The 26,753-nt window shown below is 38.8% G+C and overlaps 1 protein-coding gene across 8 annotated transcripts in view; it reads right to left on the reverse strand.

The window, feature by feature from the left end:
- The window catches only part of LOC141448734 (uncharacterized), a 124,786-nt gene that overhangs the window by 50,341 nt on the left and 47,692 nt on the right, over positions 1-26,753 (reverse strand). For 3 of the 8 annotated variants that reach the window (XM_074117307.1, XM_074117311.1, XM_074117306.1), the window contains exon 1: positions 5,963-6,376. The exons of the other annotated variants lie outside the window; for them this stretch is intronic. In XM_074117307.1, the coding sequence (XP_073973408.1) occupies positions 5,963-5,991 (29 nt within the window). In that variant the 5' untranslated portion in view covers positions 5,992-6,376. Of the gene's footprint in view, positions 1-5,962; positions 6,377-26,753 lie in introns of those variants that run through there. 8 annotated transcript variants of the gene reach the window in all.

The following is a 26,753-nucleotide window of genomic DNA, read 5'->3' on the forward strand; positions in this document are numbered from 1 at the left end:
CTTCTTCTCGGACTTGCAAGAACATCTAATCGTAGCTTACCTTTCTTGATAAGACAACGTTTAAAAAATGCACAATATGGTTCCAAAGTCAAAGTTAGTTTTCTCCAGCCTACAGAAAGAAATATGTTGGGCCTTAAGTAGGCTAAAATAGTTAGCAGATACTGATTTCAAATATAAGTTTCAGACATTATTTGGGCAAATCGTAGTATGCGAAAGGAAGTCACAATGCTCAAAACTGAACATGCCCAATGAGCAACTGCACCAGTTAATCATCCAACACAGAACACGGGTACAACTGCACCAGTTAATCATCCAACACAGAACACGGGTACAACTGCACCAGTTAATCAACCAACACAGAACACCTGCACATCTGCACCAGTTAATCAACCAACTCAGAACATGTGTACAACTACACCAGTTAATCAACCAACACAGAACACGTGTACAACTGCACCAGTTAATCATCCAACACAGAACACGTGTACAACTGCACCAGTTAATCAACCAACACAGAACACCTGCTCATCTGCACCAGTTAATCAACCAGCACAGAACACAGGTACAACTGCACCAGTTAATCAACCAACACAGAACATCTGCACCAGTTAATCAACCAACTCAGAACACGTGTACAACTGCACTAGTTAAGGGGCCGTACTTAAATTACGTAACGAACGCAAGGGGGGAGGGGGGTAAGGCTCGATTGTTACCATTCGTTATGGTTCGGGGTAGGGGGTTTTTTAATGCTTGTACGTAATTTTTCCAATTGAATCTATAATTTTTTGGTCATTAATGGAAAAATACTAACGATATTTTTCGCGCCAAATTCTACTATAGCCAACCTTCATACTAAGTGATAATGTAATTAAATAAGTAATAAATAAAAAATATATGTTTGATTTTAATTAAATACTATGCAATGACGATATTCCATAACAAAAAATTACGTACATTTGGCTAGGGGGGAGGGGAGGTTGACATTTTGTTACGATCTGTTACATCGGGGGGGGGGGGGATTAAAAAGCTCTTTAAATTGCGTTACGTAATTTAAGTACGGCCCCTAATCAACCAACACAGAACACGTATACAACTGCACCAGTTAATCAACCATCACAGAACACCTGCTCATCTGCACCAGTTAATCAACCAGCACAGAACACCTGCACATCTGCACCAGTTAATCAACCAACACAGAACACCTGCACATCTGCACCAGTTAATCAACCAACACAGAACATGTGTACAACTACACCAGTTAATCAACCAACACAGAACACGTGTACAACTGCACCAGTTAATCATCCAACACAGAACACGTGTACAACTGCACCAGTTAATCAACCAACACAGAACACCTGCTCATCTGCACCAGTTAATCAACCAGCACAGAACACAGGTACAACTGCACCAGTTAATCAACCAACACAGAACATCTGCACCAGTTAATCAACCAACTCAGAACACGTGTACAACTGCACTAGTTAATCAACCAACACAGAACACGTGTACAACTGCACCAGTTAATCAACCAACACAGAACACCTGCTCATCTGCACCAGTTAATCAACCAGCACAGAACACCTGCTCATCTGCACCAGTTAATCAACCAACACAGAACACCTGCTCATCTGCACCAGTTAATCAACCAGCACAGAACACAGGTACCACTGCACCAGTTAATCAACCAACACAGAACATCTGCACCAGTTAATCAACCAACTCAGAACACGTGTACAACTGCACTAGTTAATCAACCAACACAGAACACGTATACAACTGCACCAGTTAATCAACCATCACAGAACACCTGCTCATCTGCACCAGTTAATCAACCAGCACAGAACACCTGCACATCTGCACCAGTTAATCAACCAACACAGAACACCTGCACATCTGCACCAGTTAATCAACCAACACAGAACATGTGTACAACTACACCAGTTAATCAACCAACACAGAACACGTGTACAACTGCACCAGTTAATCATCCAACACAGAACACGTGTACAACTGCACCAGTTAATCAACCAACACAGAACACCTGCTCATCTGCACCAGTTAATCAACCAGCACAGAACACAGGTACAACTGCACCAGTTAATCAACCAACACAAAACATCTGCACCAGTTAATCAACCAACTCAGAACACGTGTACAACTGCACTAGTTAATCAACCAACACAGAACACGTGTACAACTGCACCAGTTAATCAACCAACACAGAACACCTGCTCATCTGCACCAGTTAATCAACCAGCACAGAACACCTGCTCATCTGCACCAGTTAATCAACCAACACAGAACACCTGCTCATCTGCACCAGTTAATCAACCAGCACAGAACACAGGTACAACTGCACCACTTAATCAACCAACACAGAACATCTGCACCAGTTAATCAACCAACTCAGAACACGTGTACAACTGCACTAGTTAATCAACCAACACAGAACACGTGTACAACTGCACCAGTTAATCAACCAACACAGAACACCTGCTCATCTGCACCAGTTAATCAACCAGCACAGAACACCTGCTCATCTGCACCAGTTAATCAACCAACACAGAACACCTGCTCATCTGCACCAGTTAATCAACCAGCACAGAACACAGGTACAACTGCACCAGTTAATCAACCAACACAGAACATCTGCACCAGTTAATCAACCAACTCAGAACACGTGTACAACTGCACTAGTTAATCAACCAACACAGAACACGTATACAACTGCACCAGTTAATCAACCAACACAGAACACCTGCTCATCTGCACCAGTTAATCAACCAGCACAGAACACCTGCACATCTGCACCAGTTAATCAACCAACACAGAACACGTGTACAACTGCACTAGTTAATCAACCAACACAGAACACAACATGAGCATGAAATGCTCGTAATACATTTCCCAGAAACAATAATTTTAGAGAGTTTCTGAGAGCGTTGTGACGTCAGTTTCCATTAACAGATTTTTAGTTTAAGTTTTAGAACTATCTTCTAGTATAAATGATCAAGTTGGCAGAGGAAAGCCGCTGCTAAATGTATCCATGAATTGGGGAATACCTCACTTCCACAAATAACTAGATTTGTCACTTTTGTTTTTATAAATTATAATAAGCTTTTTCGCAGAGATTTACTACATCCACTGAAAATCCCAATGAAATATCGCTTACACACTAAGGGAAATGAGATGTGAACAATCGCACGGTCTTTTCACCAGACAAATCTCAAGGTTGTTAAGGACTAACTCCATATTTGAAACATAATCAACTCTTGCCAACATACACACATCGTGCCTAAAACCTCATACTTTACTGAAACCACAACTTGGAGAATGCCCTATCCTAAGAACTGCTCTAAAACTAACATTCCTAGAACAATTATATGGCACTGGATGTGCACTTAATATCGAGAAGGATTCAGAGGATATTGGCAGGAACTACTTTGCGAGTAAAAGAGTTCAAGAAGATCCCAGTGTTAGCTGTGCATCCACAATCACGTCTACCTCGAGTCCGCGGACACCATCATGGTCACTTGCTGGCCATAGGAACTTGCAATTAATGTGTTAGAAGCGGCACTTTACCATTTCCGGTCTTCCTTAAGTCAACAGTTTCATTTCTTACATATTTGAAATTGTACAAATATTTTAATTAGTTTTAACAATGAGAGGTGTGGATTCATACACACATGAAAGTAATTGGGACTTTAGAGTAGCCTTGAAAATTGCCATTTGATGAATTTTTTTTTCTTGTAAAAAAGGTTTTATATCAAAATCTAAGAATTTACTTCGTTAAATTAATCTAAATATAAACATTCTATAATTAAAGGTTTTATAGCGCAGCGACGACAACTCCGCAATATCATTATTTCAGTTATGCGAGATTAACAACGTAAAATTTTGTTGATAACATTTTATAGAAATGTGGCAATACTTTTTAAATAACTTGAACTAGTCATACATATTGTTTATTCATTTTGAAAACAGCTAGTTCCACTTAAACAACTTCTTATAAGTTTGGATGAGCTAAGAAAGAAGTTGGTCTGTAAGTATGGAGAGCAGAACTCAATAACGGAAACTCGCTGGTTAGTTCAAATTGGTTATTTTAAATAAAGAACCACCAGCAGCAGACGCGCTTAGTTTTGGTCACTAAGAAGGTTAACATTTTCTTAGATTTTCTTTGAAAATAAAAAAGACTGGCTCCAAAAATTTTCTTGAAAGCTCAAATGCTCTCGTGTCTATAAGTTTTAGTTGAAACCTTTTCAAAGAAAAGATCTTTTGGGGGAGGCTTTGAAGACAGTTCTACAGGTGCTTAGTGATAATGAATCAATGTGCAGCATCAATTGCCTGGAAAATTATCACGAATAAATATAACCTTAAAGTTGAAGAAAAAAATAATAATAATGTGATCGAAAATGTCACTTTTTTGAAAACAAAAATTCAATTTCAGTAATTTTTATTTGTTAAAAATCCTGTTTTAAGTAACTTTCATTTCGTCATTAGAAAGCAGCAGCACTGCAGCAGATCTTTTGATTCCAGAATTGATAACAAAGTTTCTCAAACACCAAAAGTGTATCTTCCTCTTTTGCTGGAGAAAAGGGCCACAGAAATTCCTCTCTAACTAATCAAACACGATGGTCTTACACTAGCATTCCAAAGATACACCTCCATGAACCTTCTAGACCAGCGTTTCCCAACTTTTTTTGGCTCGCCTACCCCTTGGTAGTACATCATGTTCTAAATTGACCACTTAATAAAGATGATTGTATTTCGTGCAAATTTCTTATTCCGAGTGTGTTATTTTATTATTATTATCTTTATTTGTGAAGAGATACAACGTATCTGTTACAAAGGAGTTCATGTTCACTTTATAAACTGTAAGATCTTAGTTTTAAAACTTTTTTTTAAATAATGCAAAATTGCGTACATATTTTTCTCTTCAAAATTATTAATTAATTTACAAAGTTCTTCTTTAGGATTATTATATTTGTGCCCAAATCTTCTAAATTAATTTCTTTTAAGTATTCAACTACCTGTAAGTACCAATTAAATTCAACTTTGCTTGGATAGAGCTTATTCATTACAATCAGTCTCTTTAAGCAGATTTTTACATATGTAGTTACCATTTAAGTTCCGTCACATGATAATTCTATTAAATTTTCTTTATCTTTTATTGATAATGATGTAGCTTTTCCTAAATTTTCTTTATAGAAATCTATTTAATTTATAGAATCCAATTATCATTTGTGTTTTCGGGTTTTGGAAAATACTCCATGAAAGAAAATTTTCTCGTATATCTTGAGACAGACTAACGTTATTACTGTAAATATTCAACTTCACTGTATAATATTATTAATTAAAATAATTTTTATGTATTATATAGGAAAAAACGTTTCTATGATATTTTTATACTTTAATTTTTTTTATGTCCACCATTGCTGATTATTTTTCGCGTTCCACAGGTTGGGAAACGCTGTTCTAGACAGATTGGTTATACTAGTATTACCCTATTAGGTCCATTTCGGAGCAATGTACGAAACTACCAAGAAGATTAACGAGAGAAGTTGGTGGTGCAATACCGAGATGTGAGGAAAAACTTCTCAACTTTTGAGAGGAAAATTTTCTGGAATTTGACTAAGTTCTGTATTTACTTGCACCATGAGTAGATTAATCAATGAAACAATTTGGAACTCTTCACCAAAATAGAAAAATTCAATTTTTCTGCAGTTGGAAAAGGATTTCCTGTAACTTTTTTGTAAAAACTACTAATTTTGAGTTGAGGAGTCTCAAAGAAGGACGTTTCCGGTAAAACTCGGCATCGTGATCATTGATTACAATACTTTGTCTTACTAAGTACAATCCATTTGTTCACAATGTACGTATTTTATCTGGGGTGTGGATTCAATTCAAAATCGATAATTTAGGGATAGAAGGCAACAAAACAAAAACTTTAGAGACAAACCTTTTAAAGAATTTCTTTAATCTCTTCATGATCCTTCTCTTCCTGTCTGCTTTAAGTTTCCAAAAGAAAAGCAAAGAAATACATTAAATATTTTTTGCTTGCACAAATCGCCCAAAGTCTTATCTCAAAGAACTTTGTAACACACTGAGAATATTAGAAAACAAAATGTAAATTCGTAAGAAAAATACACTTGAAAATTTTAGTTAAAAAGAGTTCGCACAGAGGCAGCGCAAACCATTCACTTTTATCTTATCTGAGAGTATTGTTCACCTGGAGATACGAACAATAAACACAAAGAGATAATAAAACTCATTAAACACATCAAATTTTTAAGGTTAAGGAGAGAAACACAGTGCGAAGATAGAACTGAATGAGGTAGGCACACACATGACTGCGGCACACAAGAGAAATTATACCATACAGTGTGAAATATAAACGACGGTTACAGGGTGATCAAGGAGCCAAGATGGCAGCGAACAACACCTGGCAGCCACAGCTGACTAGAACCGTTGGAGTGCAGCTCGCGCCAATGCTGCACATTACTACCACACGCGCTCTACCGGTCCTGTCCACATTGTAAACAAACATTTATCACCTTCCTCTTACTGTTTACCACAACTAAATATTTATGAATATTGTTTTCTTACAAAAAAAATCCATTGCTTTTTTGTATTGAAAAACTTATTACTGGAAAATAATTTTATGCACAAAAACTTAAAATACGAGAACGAATTTTATGTGAACACTTCAGTTCATTTGTTAGAAGCGGCACTTTACCATTTCCGGTCTTCCTTAAGTCAACAGTTTCATTTCTTACATATTTGAAATTGTACAAATATTTTAATTAGTTTTAACAAAGAGAGGTGTGGATTCATACACACATGAAAGTAATTGGGACTTTAGAGTAGCCTTGAAAATTGCCATTTGATGAATTTTTTTTTCTTGTAAAAAAGGTTTTATATCAAAATCTAAGAATTTACTTCGTTAAATTAATCTAAATATAAACATTCTATAATTAAAGGTTTTATAGCGTAGCGACGACGACAACTCCGCAATATCATTATTTCAGTTATGCGAGATTAACCAAGTAACCAAGGGATAGGTCCCTAAGTTTCCCACCCAAAAATGGCAGTTTGTGACGGACTTTATGAAAATGACCACCAAAATGGGTTCTTAATCGATTTTTTTTCTGAAATAGAAAAATTTATCTAGTTTTACGTAGACCTGGATTGGCGCTCAGAGCTAACTCAAACTGGTAAATTGGCTTAGTGAAGACTGGTACTTCCGGAAGATTGATTCCAACCAAAACCTTAATTTGGCGTCCTCTGTTGGTACGCCTGAACTTTCTGCGTTACTTCCACTTTGTAAAAAACACTTTTTCGACTCTTTCTTTGTTTATTTTTTTAAAAAATTAACACGTGAGTCTTGAAAGATGTTCATGTCCTCGAGTCTGCGCTTTGCATTTACAGTAAATTTGTGCAAAATTCACATAAAGATGGAGTAGAGATCATAGTTAGAATAATAATCTTCTCTTTATGGAATTTCTGAGACTTCTTAGGTTCTTGGGATTTCACTTTCAGATTCTCAGTATTTGAGATTGGTTTCACACTAGATGGTGATGATTTCGGATCGCTGATGATGGACGTTGAGGAAATAGTCTCAATACCTCAGGCGACAATTGTTCTAAAAAGAATTACCACGTTCCAACTTTTAGAGACTTTGCATGTTCCGGTTAAAACTAAACTTCAAAAATTTGACAAGATTGCGATTGCGATAGGAAGACTGTGTCTCGAACCAGCAGTACCAACACGGGAGGGATGTAGTAGAATCAAGTTTGGGGTGTTGCAGTAAGAGAGAATCGTGTGAGGAGGATCTTCTCCCAGGAGATCTGCTAGCTCACTTGAGACGATCACGATCTGGTTCTGAGGCCCCCTCACTCTTCTTCTTGGCGTCCGGGGATCATTAGAATATCGGGGCCAAAGTCCCGTTAGTTCATCTATCTACACACATGTGTGTGTAATCAAATCAAAGTCACAGGAATGTCACATCTCCTAATTTAAAACATGCAGCCCTACTGACACGTATTAGCCTGTACTTCGCCAAATCGGCGGATACTTGCTCATGGCGGACCCACATCGTCTGTTTGCATTGTAAGTCCTGAGCAAACTATGGTTTTCCTAGCGGCAACATTACATCTTCAGCTTCAGAGAGGACTTCTACTCTTTATTCCAATAATTATAGTTAATGTCTGGCATGTGGAATACCCGACAATGGCACTTAGAGGGAATCGAAAATACCAACTTTCGACATTTTCTTTAATTGATTTGCATACAAAAAATTTTGCTCCCCGTCCATTATTCTCCTAAAGTGAAACCGAAACTGTTGGTTCATCAGGAGTCCATCCACTTAGGGAAAGCTGTAAGATTGTAGGGGTAACCCATAGATAGATAGATAGATTAGACTAGGGCGGCCTCAAGGCCTACGCCACTGCGACCCCTTTGGATCTATTGTGGTTCCTCTCACTCTAAAGCTCACCCTCCAGACCTGTCCTTTTGACTTAATGCTGGAGAGCGACTCTTGGGTAAAGCTCCCCAGGCCTTGGTTTTTCCTCCCCGAGAAGTAACATCCTTAGCCACACGAGCCCCTCACACTGACACAACACGTGCAGTGCCGTTTCCTCCTCTTCCTGACAGAACCTACAGAGGCTATCATCAGCCAGGCCCATGTGATGCATGTGTTTCCTGAGCCTGCAGAGGGGTACCCCATACTACAATGTATGTAAGCAGATAAGCGGATAAACTGAGAGACCTTGCGGATTCTCGCACTCTGAATGAACGTGGAGAGTTCGTTCAATTTACCAGGGTGAATTTCTTTCTCCTTCAATACGTACACTTCTGATTCGGAAAAATCTGGACTAGTTTGATGAACAGAAATAGATAACCAAAGGAACGAGTAGATCTGAAAATTAATAGAATGCGCCATTAATACGGACTCCCAATTGTCTCCAGTAGAAAAAACAGATCATTCCAAAATGCCCCCAATGGAAAAAATATATCAATTAGGAGTTTGTCCAATATTAAGGAACGATAGCCCAAATTGTATATATAATGGAGACGTCTAAAAATACCGTTAGGAAGACAATAGTGTTAACTTTCTAATCGTCTAATCCCACAATAACAATAATCATTGTAGGAGGTAAATTAGTGGTTACAATGGTGAAATATTTCATTGTTACCAACCTCAAGTAAGAACTAGATAGGATTCACTACTATCGCGCAGCAAGAATTATAGAATGTACGAAAGAAACAAAAGTATGAACATCGATAGACACGCCATCTAGAGAGATAGATTCAGTAAAACTATTGGCAACAAAATGGCCGCCATCTGAACGAAGGGAAACGGCGGATAGAATCCTAAGCGCACTTCAAGATAGTTTAGGCTGGAATTTCCGTAATTAGTTATGTTTTTTTTGTTTATAGTAATGGCGGCTTATTTTACCTCCAGCGAAATACATTCTTCTCTAATTCACCTTAGCTGTTGTTATACGATAATTTGTTTTTCCCTTTCTCTAGGCACAACATTGCTGGAAAAAGAAAAACCTGTTTTGCAATCTGCGCACAGCATGATCTGTTCTGAAGCAAAGATAAATATGTTTGCGGTGATTGTTCACTTTTCTAGATCATGACTTGTTGAGCTACATTCTAAATCTTGGTAAAATCTCATTTTTACCGAACGTTTGATTTTGCCTTATCGTCCTATAGTACTGTGACATAGCGAAATGAGGTCGACCAGGTTGAACTAGCGACGGTTGACGTAGTGGTCCTTGAACTGTTTATTTTCAACTAAAAGTTCAAATAAATCACGGTCCAACTCTTAATTTTTCGAGAACATCATTTGTGCTGCTGCTGCAAGAATAGAGGATATGAAAGTGCGCTAAAGGTAACCACAGCTTTCACTACCAAATGGGGATCAGGACATCCTTGAGGGGGGAAAAAAGGCTATGATTTTCCGCCAATACATTGGCTGGAAAAGCCAACTGTGCCAATATTTTCCAGCACTGAACCCTCAAGGAACTGGCTAATGCTAAAACGAAGTTGGATATTTTCTCAGCGAACTAGATTCTTGCCAACAGATAATGGAAGAATTCACCACCACCACATCTCTGGAACTTTTCATTAACTGAAGGATACATGCTCCAGGAAATCGATTAATCTTTTCGCTGTGTGCCTAGCAGCAATCTGATCCTGGCAGTTTCTTCTTCATTTCAATAACAACTGGTTGTTAAACCTGGCTGTTTCTATGGACGATCCGCACAAAATTAAAATTACCAAAGCGACCTACTATCCTCGATTATACCAATAAGCATTTAATTTCAATTTTGAAAATTATTAGAGCAATTCTCATGAAAAAAACGCCAAAAACTGCTTAACAAAATCCCTTGATTATCAGCGCACTTACGATTAGTGAATTCCTTAAAAAAACTCTTGAAAATGTTGTAAAAGTCACAATGATGAGCTATCAACAAGAAGCACAAACGTTCGAATTGGCTGTTTCTACATGAGCAATGAGAATAATAAAAACCCAATATGTATAAAAAAAAAGAAATTACTCTGCCAAGCCGGATGTGGTACGACGTTCGTTATATGGCCAACCTGCTTTATGGAACTATTGGCAACACTGCACTATCTGTAATCAAGGTGACAGTGGAATTACTGCCGACAGATACAGAGTGTAGCTGGAGGATGAGCACGTACCAGACAGAGAGTTGGAACATGTACACATGTAAAACCATACATTATCTTTAAATAAAATATATATGTATGTTTTAAATGTTAACTATTTAGAAAGCACATATGATTTACTGGGCATATTAGCTAGGAAAATAACGGAGCACTAATACACTTACACGACCTGCTTAATGTATCGTAAGATATATAAGCCATGTGGTGCACCCTTGCGAATAGAGATTTTGTATCAGCACTGGCTGTAGCTCCGTTCTGCAACAAATCAACCAACGACATGGCTTATCTCTCCGGAACAGCGTTTCCTTCCTAATCTTTACCCTTGATATGCTAAACTCATCGATATCACCACTTTTTATAGTTACTGATTATTATAATTCTGTTTTATTCGTCTGTTATTTCTATTAATTTAATATTATCTAAATGCGTGCTAGGAGACACGCTCCTTCATGCGGAGCTAGCCGCCATATTTATTTGTGCCGTTAAGAGGACAGCTTCGGGGAATTTCAGAGTAGTTCTTTCCTAAGACAATCAGCCGCCTTACAGATTATGGAAAAGGACTTCGGATTGCTCAAGACCAATGTGGGATTGTAAAGGAATCCTTAAAGTGAATCTCTCTGGGTGGTTCTTGGGTGCTCGGGATATGGGAACATTGAAGCCACCAGGCATGTTGGCTAGAATAGAAAAATTAGGGCGGCCTCAAGGCCTACGCCACCGCGACCCCTATGGATCTATTATGGCTCCCCTCAATCTAAAGCTCACCCTCCAGACCTGTCCGTTTAATCAGACTCTTAATTCTGGAGAATGGCTCCTGGGTAAAGCTCTCATGTCTTGGTTTTCACCTCCCCGAGAAGTAACATCCTTAGCCACACGAGCCTCACACTGACACAACATGTGCAGTGCAGTTTCCTCCTCTTCTTGACAGAACCTACAAAGGCTATCTATCATCTGCCAGGCCCATGCGATGCATGTGTTTTCTGAGCCTGTAGTGGCCCAGTTAATAGGCCTAAAAGGTAGGCTATAAAAGAAGAGACCATCATCCGAACCCATTTGTGGACTAAATGCCTAGTTAACGCAGCCTTCAAAGGTAGGAAGCATCAAGGGTCGAGCGGGTGGTTGAATGGAAACCATAGACCCACAGCAAAGTTTCTTTAAAAAAAAGATGTAATAATATTCACTTCACCACTGACCGAGGGCTTAAAACCGCACTACTCCTCTAGAAGAAGAGATGAACCTTTGACCGAAAGGAAGAGAAAAGAAAATAACCAGATTACAACCTCCCGCCGCCCCAGGAGTCTTGCAAGGTTGAGCGGTCAAGCGATGTACCTCTCTCCTCCCACTGTCTCACTCTCCGCCACCTCCAAGCTCCTTTACCTAACTGAGACGTAAAGAAGAACCGAGTGAAGGGGGTAAAAGGACACTCTGCAGGACACTTTTTTCAATGCAGCCTCCCGTTTCCCATGACCAATGGGGAAAGATCTCTATTACAAGAGAGGAGTTGACGTTTTGATTTCAGTTGAGACAAAGCAGAAAAAAAAGCGTTTGTTTTATTTTGCCTCCACCCTCAGAATCCCAAATCAATATTCTACTCAGACTCACACAATGATAACATTACTCTCAAAGAACTAAGATTCATTCAATAAACAAATTGGGAATCTAGAACGCATTCGCATATTGACGCTATTAAAAATATTTATCGTAAAAATCTGCTTGGGTCTGTTCTGATTGCTGATATTTGTGAACGACGTGGCAATAAAAAATAAAATAAAATTTAAGAAAAGTAGATTATTACAACTAGCAGAGGAGAGGGTAGAACAAAGAGAGAGCAGCTGCTAGAAAAATGAAATGTACTCTAAAGTACAAAATAGGACAAAGTAATGGCCTACTTTACGAGACGGAGATTAACTTCCAACTACCACATAGACGAAAAAATGGACGAACTCCAGCTTTCGAGAAAAGTACAGGAAGAGGTTTCGAAACATGTAGAGTATAGATCTGTGGCAGAATTTCCAGTTTCCAAAGCAGCTTTCCCTATGTGCATTGATACAGTACGGTGATACAGGCTTTAAAAAGATGGGGAACCCACAACAGGATACCAGAAGCTTTAGAAACAGACAATGGGAGGCCTAATAAGCAGTGACAATTATGATTCCAGGAATATTATCGCAACAAACATCCCACAGTAACATCATACTGAAACCTCTATAACTGTTACAAAATCTACAACTGGAAAGATCTTGGCGAGGTGTGAGGTTGAGGGGGGGAGCTGGTCCGTAGCCTGCGGTCAACTCTACAGCAGCAGTGGATATTGGAGTTATCTGGTGTGATGGTATCCGTTAAAAACAGTTACTTCCGGTGTCTTACAAACCAAGCGATCATTTGTATCCAATGAAATGTAAAATACCGCAGAATCCTGCAGAGGCCGGAAAGAAAGTTACTGGTTATCAGAGAAAGACCGGTCAGGCAGCCGGGGAAGATGGAAGCATATCTTCCCAGGAATCCTCCCTGATTGAGGTGTATGTATACAGGATGTATGGATTTGGAGATGTTGTTGTAAGGCGATCCGGCAGCAAGATGAGGCCCTCCACCTATTTGCAACTATTATCTAGGATCAACTAACTCCAGAATTGAAGCTTCAAGTAAGCAATTTTCCGCCGAACTAGAATGATACTGGATATTATTACTAGTATATAGTAATTAATAAATAACGGCAAACTGCTCGTGTGTGCGGGCTATACCCCTCTCCGGTAGATAGGGGCCGATCATCAGGGTATTTAGAAGGCTCTACCAGCATAGCGTCAACTAAATATCACCTCGTGATATGACGACACTCATTCGTCACAAATTATGCGTTCATATTAAAAAAAAAAAAGTGATAAGTAATGACTGCAATAGTCAATGTTATAACATTTGGTATAAAGTGATGATGATCGCCAGTGACAGTGAGAACCGGATATCCGAGCAGTATGGAGAACATCACTGCATACGATCAAAGCAGCACATTCAGACGGAAGTCTTTTTTAAAACAAAACTGGTCTTTGCCTCACAAGACTTCCTCGTACAACTACTCAATTAAATTTCCTCGTAATAAAGTGGAAGTGATGAAAGAGTGACGTCACAGCTCTCCTAAACATCACTACAAAAGCAGGAAGGATGGGTATTGCAGGTTTCACTTTAAAGACTCATTGTTAACGCTGTGTCCATGAATACTGTCCGAGTTAGAAGTAAGTTAGGACTTTCGATTATTGTAGGAAGTCTTATACTTTTAAACCCAGTATTTCCGTACGCTGGAAACCTTAAAACAATTACTTCCGGTAAATCCGATACTGTCTCTAACACTCACCCTCACAACAGGCGGGATTTCTCCTGGGTGAACTAAAAACGGATCTAGAACTAATGTCCCAGTACCTTGGAAGTCACCTTCGCCGGCGATCACGTTTTACTAAATAACTTAAAAATAGGAAGACAATCGATTAACTGATTCCATCGACAGGAAATGACATCACATTGATGGATGTCCCAATGTGCTACTTAATAGAGCTAAGATGGCCAGATTGTGTTAAATTAAAGCAAAAATTAATCCCAAATTAAAGAAAATCTTTACATTTTCATCAGAAATAAGCATTACAGTTAGCTTCAGTACTGCACGCGGTCACATCAATAATATAGAGGATATCCGAATAAAACAATTTGTTGAGGCGTTATGATTACGGTTACAGACACTTCCAAAATTGTAATAAAATAGAATAGTGACAGACAGAACTACCAACAGACCATCCGATTCCAATAGAATGAAAGACAAGACCACGAACCCAACTCAAAGAACTCCTTAAGGCGATTTCTAGCTTATCCTGATTGACAATCAGGGGTACTCCAGACTTTGTGCTGTACCGCTGCAGTTGTGGATTTTTTTTTAGTAAGACCAGTGCTTTCTCAGTAATTGTATTATCTCTATCCTGAACTCCATATTGCCAATAGGTAAGTTGTAAAAGATATATTTACTTACACTCGTCACAATTTACACAGGAAGTGGACTCACCAGACGCTCAGGGTTTCCTGGGCCTAATTTATCTCTACAAACGGCTTGGGGAGCGGCCAGGGTCGGAGTGAATATCCACTCTAGTTCCAAACCTCAAAGTCCAAGTGGATATCCAAAATAGAGAGCTATTTCTAAAAGCTAGTCCCCTTCTGCCACTGCCCAGTCTCGAAAAGAAGAGAGAGAACCCTGAACATGAGAACGGAGCTACATCAGGGAGCATATTTCTCTCTCAATCTGAGACTATACTCACGGAGTCTTCTTCAAGGTCTCCTGACAGTCCACAGCGGTGAGAAAGTTCCCTTAATGCCAGAGATTTCAGGATATTATCAAGGAAGAGTTTGTAGAATAAGAGGAACTTCAGACACAAAGTGCTTTATATCCCAAACCACTTGGAGGGTGTTCCCGTCAAATCAGCAAACTAGAATCAATATCCCGGCTATGAATGCAACATTGATGAATATGGCCGACCTATATTCCTCTCTCAATACTCCTAATCCTGACCTCGTTGCATAGTGGTGAGCTCTCCTCTCTTCCTGGTATAACATTCAACCACGACACCAAGTTAATGGCCACCTTTTTTCTCCCTACAATCGCGAATGGTTTTCTAGAATTCATTTGGCCCTCTTCCTTTTTGCAAAAACCATACAGGAAACTCTTCACAGCTACTCCTACCAGAACAACGAAGCGGTTCCAACTTCTGTCAACCATACAGGAAACTCTTCACAGCTACTCCTACCAGAACAATGAAGCGGTTCCAACTTCTGTCATCACTAGACTAGGGCGAAGTCCAGCTTCTTTGCAGCAGGAATAAAGTGGTAGCCGAAATTCCGATTTTGAGGGAATCATCTGACCAGAAGTGCCGTATCTTCGTAGTTAAATGAAACCACCAAAGTGTACGAGCAAGCCAAATATTTTTTTACAACTTCCAGGTTACAAAAAATGTAAATAAATAAATCCGTAAACTGCAATACAAGAGAGCCGACTTTAATGCAAACTCGGTGTAAGCACAAAGCACTGTGCGTCGGATGAGTTTCGTCAGTTCAGATTGTAGGAGGGCCGAAGATGACGATGTAGAAAGTGACGGTTGAATGCGAGGACGCGAAGAGGACGGCCGATCCTGCACAGGTTGCCAAGGGAGTGCAGGTTCACGATGGTCGTCGCGCACCGTTATGACCTTGCCTTCATCCAACCGGAGAGGGGAAGGGAGGGGCAGAGTCTTGCCTGACCCCCCTCCTCTCAAGACAACATTCCCATTCATAAGGAATTCAGATTTGTATACCTGCTGCACACTTCGGCGCTGGTTTACATCTGGCGGGCATTCAACTCTGCCATTTCACAGTTGCAGTTTACTCTTTTTTAACTTCGTAACTCTTTGACAAAGAGGAAGTACAGCCAGCTTGTCAAATCTGAAAGAAAAATGACGCACTTCCAGTAAACGAACTCGAACATGAAGTTCCCAACGTCCTTTACTCTCTCACTTCTATACTCCTTCAGATTGTTGTTTGTGAAGCTATATTGGCCGCGCAGCAACATCACGGATGACGTTGTTGCTCACAGGATCCGAAAATCTTTCAACTGACTGTACATGCGTTCAATTATAAAGTTTTTTTATTTTATTTTTACCAAACACTATTATTCCCAAAAATTTTCATTTTATTGCCTTAACTATTTAGTACGATGTTATTTTTATGTCGTGAATAATATTAAGACACTTTTGTTGTTTGCTCACCACCTTCAATGACCTTCTGTAACATCGCAACAACCTTTACTCCAGATATCGCATTTCTCTATAATCACCTCAAATCATTTTATCGTGATTTATTTCAATTTTAAAAATTTTCAGTTCCTGAAGAAGGATCCTAGAATAAGTTCACGAAACGTCCAACTTTTATGTAGAAAATTTTTATTCGTTGGCCCTAACCAACCAAAATACATGTAACAACGGCCAAACATTCAATAAATACGTCAATTAAAGAACAAGTACGTTAAAAATACGTGGTCAGTAAGAATGAACGTCCGGGTAGATGAAATAATGATGATGATAAATCGACATAGAGATTAATAACTAAGCGGAGATGTTGGTAAACTGTAGTCGTTTCCGGCCGGCCAAAACAATTAATCAAAACATTTATTTCATAACTTACAGTGTTGAAACTCGTACGAAAGTATACAAAAGAAAGTAATAATGGAACAGAGAAGTCGGGGAATAAAGTACTCTTATGTCGTCCTTTTAACATAAAACGGAAGGAAAAAAAAAAAAACAAAGTCAGTGCTGCCATTCTAACCTGGGGGGGGGGGGGAAATCTCAGATATTTTCATGCGCGGCAGAAAAACACAAAAATATAATCTGCAAGTTTAAAAAAGATGGTAAACAGAACAGGTAGCATAAACTACTTAAATCATTACTTAAAGATTCATTTAAACTTATAATAATCAAATGCGAATCATGAGTTCCATGTTACTCACAAATTTCTGGAACTTCCGACCTACTAACAAAATGACGCTTCCTGTTCTAGATTTTGGAGTTCTCCAAAAAACAAAAATCGGCTGCTGCGATTCTGTTTAAAATAGGAAAACGTATGGGGCACAAGTTCCTTATGTGAGTTTTAAGTGCAGCCTTGAGCTAAGCCTCAAAACAGGTGCGTTTTAGGTGTAAGTTCGAGTTGGCTTCTGTCAGGATGAACTCAAAATGACGACAGTGCCACTTTGCTCCAAAATTTAATGTATTTGGATATTTTTCCCACCTTTTTTTTTTTTTAAGAAAGTGCTATTCGAATAGTGTGAGAATAGTGTTAATAGTTCGAATAGTATGTGTATGAGCGCCAGGTTTCTTTAAATAATTTTTTTGTCGGCAGGAATTCAGGGATAGATTGCACAATACTCTTTGAGCAAAGAGCAGTTTGGATCAAAAATTCAAGTAACGTATCTTAAAAAACAAAAAATCAAGTAACACATTTGGAATAAAGTTGGTAAGACTGTACGAGTACTAGCTAGAGTGGCAACACTGCATACTTCAGAATGAACAAAGAAGCTACTTGTTAGCGTCAACAAAGTTGCTTTGTAAACAAAATTCGTACTTCCTAGCGTTTCAAACAAAAGTGAAGCAGAAATTCAGAACAAATAATGTATCACCTCCCCATCTGGCCAGTCTCCAAATACAATTCAGGTATTTATCTGGCATGCAGAGCATACGTAATTAGGTTTCAGACATGCTGGAATTCTTTATTACATTAAATACAAATAATGTGCCTTAAATTATGTAATAATTTGATTTTACAAATAAGCTAGCTTGAAAAGCATAATCAAAAAGTTAATTAACTTCAATATTGTACAGATAAATTCCAATAAAATACCCATTTTCGGGGAAAATTGCTTAAAAAGGACTCCGATCGGCAACATTCTTCAAAACTTAAAACCTCAGTCACATAGTTAATCATTTTTATTTTTACCATAAGTTCTTACTTAAAGCTGAAGACTTTAGAACGAAGCGAGACAAGGGACTTAATAGAATGTAGAGAATTTTTGTAGAGGAACCTTCTTTCAAGAAAATGCAACAACGTAAAAATCGATTCAGCGAAGTAGTCTCTCCGGCTTACGTATTTTTACCTAAACCTTACCTTCCGTTTTGGAGGTAAGCTGGGTGCACGACATACAAAAAGCAGAGCAATTTGTCATACCAGGGAAGCAGTATTATCAGTACAAGTTTACACTGCAAAAGGAAGCGGATCACAGTACATCCTCTGGCGAGGCGTAAGAGAGTAATTTTACTGAGTCTAAGTCGTGTGAGAATGACGTATTAAATATAATCCATAAAGAGGAACCTGCAAGAGATTTTTGGAATTCCAGAGGAATATATGTCGTTCCTAGATTAGATTTTAGATTTTTGAAAGGCGAGGACGGGACTTATGCCCCACGGCACCGCAGCAGCCACAAGAGGCTTAATGTGCCAGCCCCTTTTTGAGTCTAATAGGTGAAACCTCCCCTTCTAAAGAGGTTGAGGACTTTCCCTACCAGTTCCTTCTGCGCTACCATCTCCTTTGGCCTCAGAGTTCCAAAGATATCGTAGCGCAGTCACTCGATTGCAACGCAATCGAATAACAAGTGAGAGGCCATTTCCTCCTTTTCCTGGCACAGTCTGCACAACGTTCCGAGTGCAGGTGCTTTCTGAACCTGCCGTGCCCTGTGAAATGTCGTTCCTAAAATTAATTATAATAATTTGTGGCCGGGTGTGCACACAGAATCAGGGCTAACGCTAGAATTTATCTATATTTCACACTATTTCACCAGCAGCTGTCGCCACATCTCCGTTTGTCCTCAAGTTGCCCCATAAATACTGGCGACAGAATGACATAAACAATATGTAATTATTATTACATAGCTATTGGGGGATGGTAACGCTTGGGTCGTCAAGTTTAACGGCCGTAAAATAACCGCTATTGCGCAGGATGACTTCTATGTAACTTACGCAACCAAACCAACCGGATAGCGCTGATAGGAAAAGTGGTGAGGGCTGGCGAACCAGTGAGCTAGACGCTCTATTGGGCAAGCCAACGATTACAGACAGAGGCGCATCACAACACAGATTATATAAACGCAGCATCTTCTATCCTCTGCAAGAGAACATGGAATAGGGGAATGAGAGCATCATCAGGTACCTTTGGAAGCTCAGATTAGTCTTGACTCACGATAAATTAGGTGAATGCAGATTTGCATCTTAAAATACATTTTCAGCTCTTTCTTCGAATCGGAAGCGCCACTTCCCTTTAGGGGTACTCTGACGAAGTCGGCTACAGTGAGTTTTGTAAGAAACTCGCATTGAAGAGGAAATGGTAAGGGTCAGCCGCTGGAATCAAACCCAAGATTTCTTCACGGGAGTCCAGTACGCAGACCCTGAGCTAATCCTTTACCTTGCTTCCTTCCTAGGCCTTTCCTTTTTCTTTTCAAATACCTGAATCAGGTTTATGATCTCACCTAATAATGTTCATTAAAGACATACATTTATAAAATTTTGAATGACTTTTGACGTCTAAATTGTTAAATTTAAAAGTGGTAATGAGACTAGGGTACTTCAAGTGCTCTTCCATTTAATACCAAAAAAAAAAATGCAAAAATCTTTAAAATGATAATTTTCTACGTAAAACAAGAAAAAGTAATATTTAAAATAGATAATCGCCATATTATCGCGTTTTCCTTGGACATATATTGATTTCTCCTTAATCCCGGCGCAGAACTATTCTCCACAACTAGTTTGATTGTCGGAATGCTGTTCTCAATTTCCCCCATTTTTGGAGATGATTTATTTCCAAGTTGGTGGAAATTGGAGTTGGCGCTCTAGTGAAAGGGGCTCCAGAACGTGCAGGTAGCTGCATGCACATGTATGTAAATGAACTGTACATATGTGAAAGCAGTCCTGAGAAATACATATTTATTTACTTTTCTTTACCTTTTTTTCTGTAAAAATGATGGTTTTTATTATGTTATTTCATTAACTGATGGCCTGCTCCATTTTTTTGAACTGCGCACTGGATTGGGGTGCTTCAGCACTTAATGCTCACACCTGCTTACTAAACTAAACAAGGTCTAACAGACAGACTCCAAATTAAAAAAAAAAAACATTTCTTTCTTAATCAGACTATAAAGCGTCGCGATTAGCGTACATTTCACAGGAAGGACCCTTGGAGAGAGGGAAGACTAACCCGTATCCTGAACTGCCCTAAAAAAATATTCAAATAAAAGCTATAAGACAAAAATGACAACGGATGTTTTAAAGAAAACCTTTTCGTCAAACCACAGGAAAGTGAGGGCGTACAGTGGCACTTCCGGTATTGTCCTTTTGGCGGCACCCTAACGAAACACAAATCTCCCACTTTCAGCGATTTGTTATTTGTGAAACAGTGAGTGAAATGAGAAAAATTTCAATTTTTAATTTTGCGCTAAAATCTAAGTCAGCTGTGTTAGAGGGGGAATGAAACTGACATGGGAGGAAATCCACCACAATGAAGAAAACGTGGGAAACTGACGGCAATTTGGGGGTAGCGCGGGACTTCTCTTTAGATTTCTAAATTCACAACCTGTCAGAGCCTGCATCGACCGGGAAAGTGCGAGCAGGTTCTCCCAGATAGACAATGGCAACCGTCCAATCACAGCCCTGTCCCACCAACTCCATTCGCCAATTCGCTAAATTCAGCAGGAGTGGTTATCGGTGTAGTGCTCAACGAGACTAAGCAATTCATGGGCCACCTGTTGCATCTATCTTCTATGTTAAATAACGCCGGCAACAGATGTTTGGATTCCTGCGGGGTCTAAGAAGTAGATATTAGACTACAGTACACATATCTTTATACTGGACCTTTTTTAGAATTTCATCCACCAACAGAGGACTGACAGAAACATGGAAGTGAAATTTTGTACACCCATCTAATGAGAGTATGAACCTTAAGACGAAAAATGAAAATCCCAAATCCCGAACAAACCTATCAGGAATAGAAAGAGGCTACAAATATTATGACGTAAAACAATATAAGACCGAAAATGATTAAATCCGTAACAGTGTATTAATAAGAGCGCAAACAAGCTTACTACTGATCAGGCGGCAAAAATTGGGAATTGATTCACCTTCAACTTGAATGTCCGGTCACATGACTTCCTTCCGCCTTTTACAAGGGGCGTAGTAATGCATACGTCACGCATGGTGATGAGCTATTTGCATCTAGCTCATGTACGCTAATGATTAGACCAGAATCATAGCAAACTATAATACCTAATTAGATTGAGTGTGGCCAAGGATCTAAATACGTATAAATCAAAATTTCAATTACTTGAGCAATTGCCAGCAAAAAAAGTATTGCGTGTCCGGAAATGGAATTGTTTCGGAGAGGGGAGGCGCCCCACCACAATAAACGTTCTAAAATCAATATTTCTCGGAAAATAATTCAAATAACAGTACTAAGTGCTTGCAAGAGCAATCCGGAATTTGCCGCTTCCGGAGAAGCCTTCTCTTCAAACTCGAATTCTAGCAACTCCTTGACATTGTACCAACTGATACATCCCCCAGACATTACAATTAAATTGACACTTTAGCGAGAGAGACCCCCCACCAAACCAATTTTCCCCGGGAATAAAAATCCAGATCTTTTTGCTAAAACACATTTCCGGATAAACCCACATAAAAGGCTATTTCCCGTGAGAAAACTGGAAGTCGAAAATTTGACAAGACCGCAGATCTTACAAAGGTAATATTACCAATTTTGTCATCATACCTCTTGACCAATTTTGCCTTGACCAAATTTCTTTTCTGAGCCAATAACTGATAAACATTTACGTAATTCCAAAGTCCAGTTTTTGTGGCTGGATTGCATGAGTAATTTGATCATAACAAATTTTGGGCGGAAACTTGTCCTCTTTGACTTTCTTCAAAACTATAAACCCACCATCAACTTCTAGAATGCCTTGCAATTTGAATGGTTCGGCCAGCAATTGCACTAGACATGCGCACATCAAGCGGAAAGCGTAGGAAGATAAGACGGTTGTTTCCTTCCGCTGCCTTCATTGTTTCCAGATCCCAGAATCCGCGGAACAATTAAAAAAAAAGGAAATGAAAAATATATTTTCTTTTAATTTAGAGATTTAGTCCCCCGATTTCATTTCACAGATATTATAGGTATAGATGGCAAAATAGTACAATCAAGGAAATGGAACATTACAGGAAGTCTATCCGCCCACACTCCTAAAAATGCTGCTCATTCGAATTTTCCTATAAAAATGTTCTAATTGAAAGTTGCAGACCTAATTATATGTAACTAATTCACCAAGCTTGTAGCAAGATCATGCTGTTCCAGAAAGAAATCAAAATAAAAAATCTGGAAAATTGAGGGATCTTGGTGAGTTGTTCCTGGTGGAGCTGCAGCGGTCACACCAGACTCCGGGCAGCAAAATAGATCAGCAGTTTAATGGTGGCAGTGCCGAATAATCCGTTATCAAAACCAGACTATCGCATAATCCCTCCTCTGCCCCGAAGATTTGCAACTAAGATATATCGCAGTGTTAATGGTAGCCAAAAGAACCTAGATAGCATTACTGAAAAGATACGTTCTCACCACTACTTAACACAGAAGTAAATAAGGTAACAAAGAACGATTGATCCAAAAAAATACTAGCGGGATGTGATTATCTGTGTGCATTGTCACGTCGGAATCCAGAAAAATATCTGTAAACTGTGAAGTACTAACTGGGAAAATTCCCGAGAGAGAGATAGGAAGGGTACGTCTCCAGGAGGATCACAGAACAAGGATCTCCATCACGTCCTGCAGATTAGACGTGCACCTTTCACAGCCAGTTAACCTACATATATACAGATGGATACTGCTGTTTGGAAGGAAAAGGTAGAGCATAGAAAATGGACTAGTCACGGTGGCAAGTCAATCAAGAGGAGTGGGGAATCATCTGCTGACTCGAACAGGTGTCGGGGGAAAGAGCATCATCTAGCGAGAGCGTTGCTAATCTAAATGAGGCGATCGCGCCGCGCGTTGCCCACAATTAGCGAACATTAATTCCAAATGCTGAGAGAAGGTGTTCAGAGACATATATCACCAGAAGAAAGCTTCAAACTCAGCACGTAGCAGTGATCGCCTTAAACTTAGCAAGAAAGGGGGTCATCAATTGCACCGCAATTTCCTCGCTTACAATCAAGGCTCTCAGAGCCAAGATTTCTCAAGGGTCACTACGGGAAGTGCAGCTTTACACCAATTCTACTTCCTATACCAAAAATTCTTTTGGAAGATTGGTCAGTATGTGTGTAAAAGAGAGAAAGTATGTGTCTTTGCTTCCGGGTGGAAACTAAGACGATAACCACTGTGGCCCGCGCGCTACACTACATCCGTAAACAATAAATGAGATTTCAATTAGGAGATATTTACAATTTATTTTATTTTATTCCTACGTTCAGTCTTTTAGCATAGCGACCGTTCAACATTATAGAAATTAAGATTTCGCCGTTAATAGTACTGGATGCTGTAATCAAAGTGCTGCTAGTAAGAAAAGTTGATCCCTCTTTCATGGATATCTCTCCAACTCCTTGCTGCACCATGTGGTTTTCCAAGACATCACCACAAAGAGGAAGAGGCTACGCCATTAATCTCTGACATCTTGGAATGTGAATAGATCTGGTTCGTCTCTGGTCAGATAGTTGTAGAATATAGATTGTTTCCCCATAAGGTTACTATCCGAATCGTTCATTAATGCCCAAATTAAGATAGAACCAGTATTGAACCTATTTCATTAGAAGACCACCACCTTAACCAAAAGATGGACCACCAAAAGAAAGACCATATTAACTTCACAACTGGCGGTCTTACTTGTTCCCTGATCTACTTCGACCAAACGAACAAATCTACCCACATTTATTTCTTTTCTAAAGGATAAATGACCTAAACCAATAAAAACGTATTATTACAATTGAATTGTAATTTTCACATAGAATTTTTACTGCATAATCTGATAATTTATCAAATACCTACGACGGAAAAATTAGTAAAAATAAATCTGAACTATATTTTTCAGTCAAATAATTAGAATTAAATAATTTACCAATCAGAATGTAGTCAGAAGAGTTGTAAAATATGGGCGGGTTGGATTGGGCCAGTCAGAAGATAGAACTTTCTTAACGACCACGCCCATAGCCACGCCCCTCTTTCCTACGGTGGCAATAGCTGCTATTTTGAAATGGGCAAGCTTTTATAAGTTTTTAAAATAATAAATATAAACTACAAAAAAAATTTTTTAATAGAACCAAAATGATTTTTCTTTAAACATTGTGTGTTGTGCAAAAACGCTTTTCTGTACATCTTAATATTAATTACTTTGACATAAATCTTTAGTTTTTCCATTCGAACATTACTCAGGAAAAAGTAAAAGATCTGAATATCAGTTTTGAGATAATGAAGTTCAATAATAGAACTTGCTAAATGCCTGTGAGATCCATTCATAAATCTTAGCCAGAAAGCTTTCGAGTCCAAATCCCACCGACTACTTTTAAGAGATAAACTTGTAACTACAAATCTTGAGCACGTGTTCTCACCGGCGTTTTACGTTCATTATTTTTTATTATTGATAATTAATTATTCTGTTATTAATTTGAATAAACAGTTATTAATTCGTAAAGTGTTCAGTAAATTATTATTCAATAAAATTTTATTATAGTATAAACGATCTTGAAAGGAAGGTCTTTTAAAACATTTTCATTTAATGTGCGATGGATACGTTCCGAAATTTGCGAATTGAAGAAAGCGAATGAGTTCGAACCTTGGGGATAGCAGTTACAGGAAGTCGTGTTTGTTGTACACGACACCAGTGTTTTTGTTCTCCAGAAAGTTCGAAACCACAAAGCCATTCTGGAGAGGACTGAAAGTAGATAAACTAATATGGTTATCGGGTATACTTTCTAATTAAGTTATTGAATGATTAAGAATAGCAACAAAATTTTCGAAACTTAAAATAACAGTAAATACTTGTTTTGAATTCCCCTGAGTTAATGTGATTTTCATAGAGTTGTCATTATCATTTCAAACATTTTTCCTAGGGGAAAATTGGTTTAAAATTGGCGATAACGAGAACTAGGATTCACTTCTAAGCTGTAACTGTATTTCTGATGGTACATTGTTACCGGGGCCATATAACCTGGGATTTGTAAATTCTTGGCAGATTCACTCTTCTTAGTTTACGTATTACGTGTAGGATTGTTCCATGTGCATTTCCGGGGAAAAAGTGAATTTCATCAATTGCAATAAGTCCCCTTCACTTGCAGTACGAGAAAGTGAGCAAAAGGAAAGTGAGAATCAGGTGTGAAATTACGCGCCGTGAAAATTATACAATTAGTTACTCACTGAAGCGACAATTGTTTACTTTTTATTATTATATTTATTCCAGATTGTTGATTGTATGTTGTTGAATTAACATGTGGTGTTTCTGAAAGGTTGCAAGGAAAACCAAGACTACACCACTCACTCTACAGGTGACCTTGATTTTTCTTAAATTGTAGAAGTTATTGCTAGAGATTTAGATACAATAAAGTTCCAATAGGGACTTGGCTAGTAGATCTTGCACTATCATGACGTCTCTCTACTGTTTAATTCCACTGCCATCATAAAAGATCCATTGCTGCTACCAAAATTTTTTTTTTTTTCTTGTGGAAGTACTCCATAATCCGTCCTATCCCAAAACCTAAAGAACCTCTTCAACATCCTTCGTCTTACCGTCAAATTAGTTTATCACCAATGCTAGGAAAAATTTTCGAAAAAACCAACAAAGCCTTCCACCAATCCTCGAAAACTCTAAAGTGCTCCCAGATCATCAGTTTGGATTTAGACGTCACAACTCTACTATTCAGCAATGTCATCGAATAGTGGATATAATTGCATCCTATCTTGAGAAGAAGGAACGTTGTTCGGGGGTTTTCCTTGATGTGCAGCAGTCCTTCGATAGAGTACGTCCGACAGATACTTCCGAGTGCAAATAGGATCTTTTTTCTCTCCTACTTAGACATATCGACGCAAGAGTTCCACAGGGTAGCATTCTGGGTCCTATTCTTTATTCCATTTACACTTCTTCAGACATACGAACTGATCCTAACACCACTCTTCTCACATACGCAGACGACACCGCCTTACTGTCCTCCAATCATGATCCTGTGCTAGCACACAGAAATCTGCAATCAGATTAGAACAGTGGTTCAAGAAATGGGGCTATTAAACTTAATGAAACCAAGTCTCAAAATATCACCTTCACTATTCGTCGCATTACTCTTCCTCCAGACTCTATACCAGTAGTAAACGTTGCCCGCTACCTTGGGCCTTACTTACACCGATGACTTTCTTGGAACCCCCACACTAGACTTAAAAGAACATAACTGAACAGACGCTATCGACTACTTAAAAGACTCTAGACGATAGATCAAAACTTTCTCTGGACAACAAAAGACTGATTTATACTTCTATTTTGAAACCCACCTGGGCGT

This window comes from Rhodnius prolixus, unplaced genomic scaffold (assembly GCF_049639745.1).
Source record: "Rhodnius prolixus isolate KJV_2025 unplaced genomic scaffold, Rpr scaffold_2, whole genome shotgun sequence".
NCBI lineage: Eukaryota > Metazoa > Arthropoda > Insecta > Hemiptera > Reduviidae > Rhodnius > Rhodnius prolixus.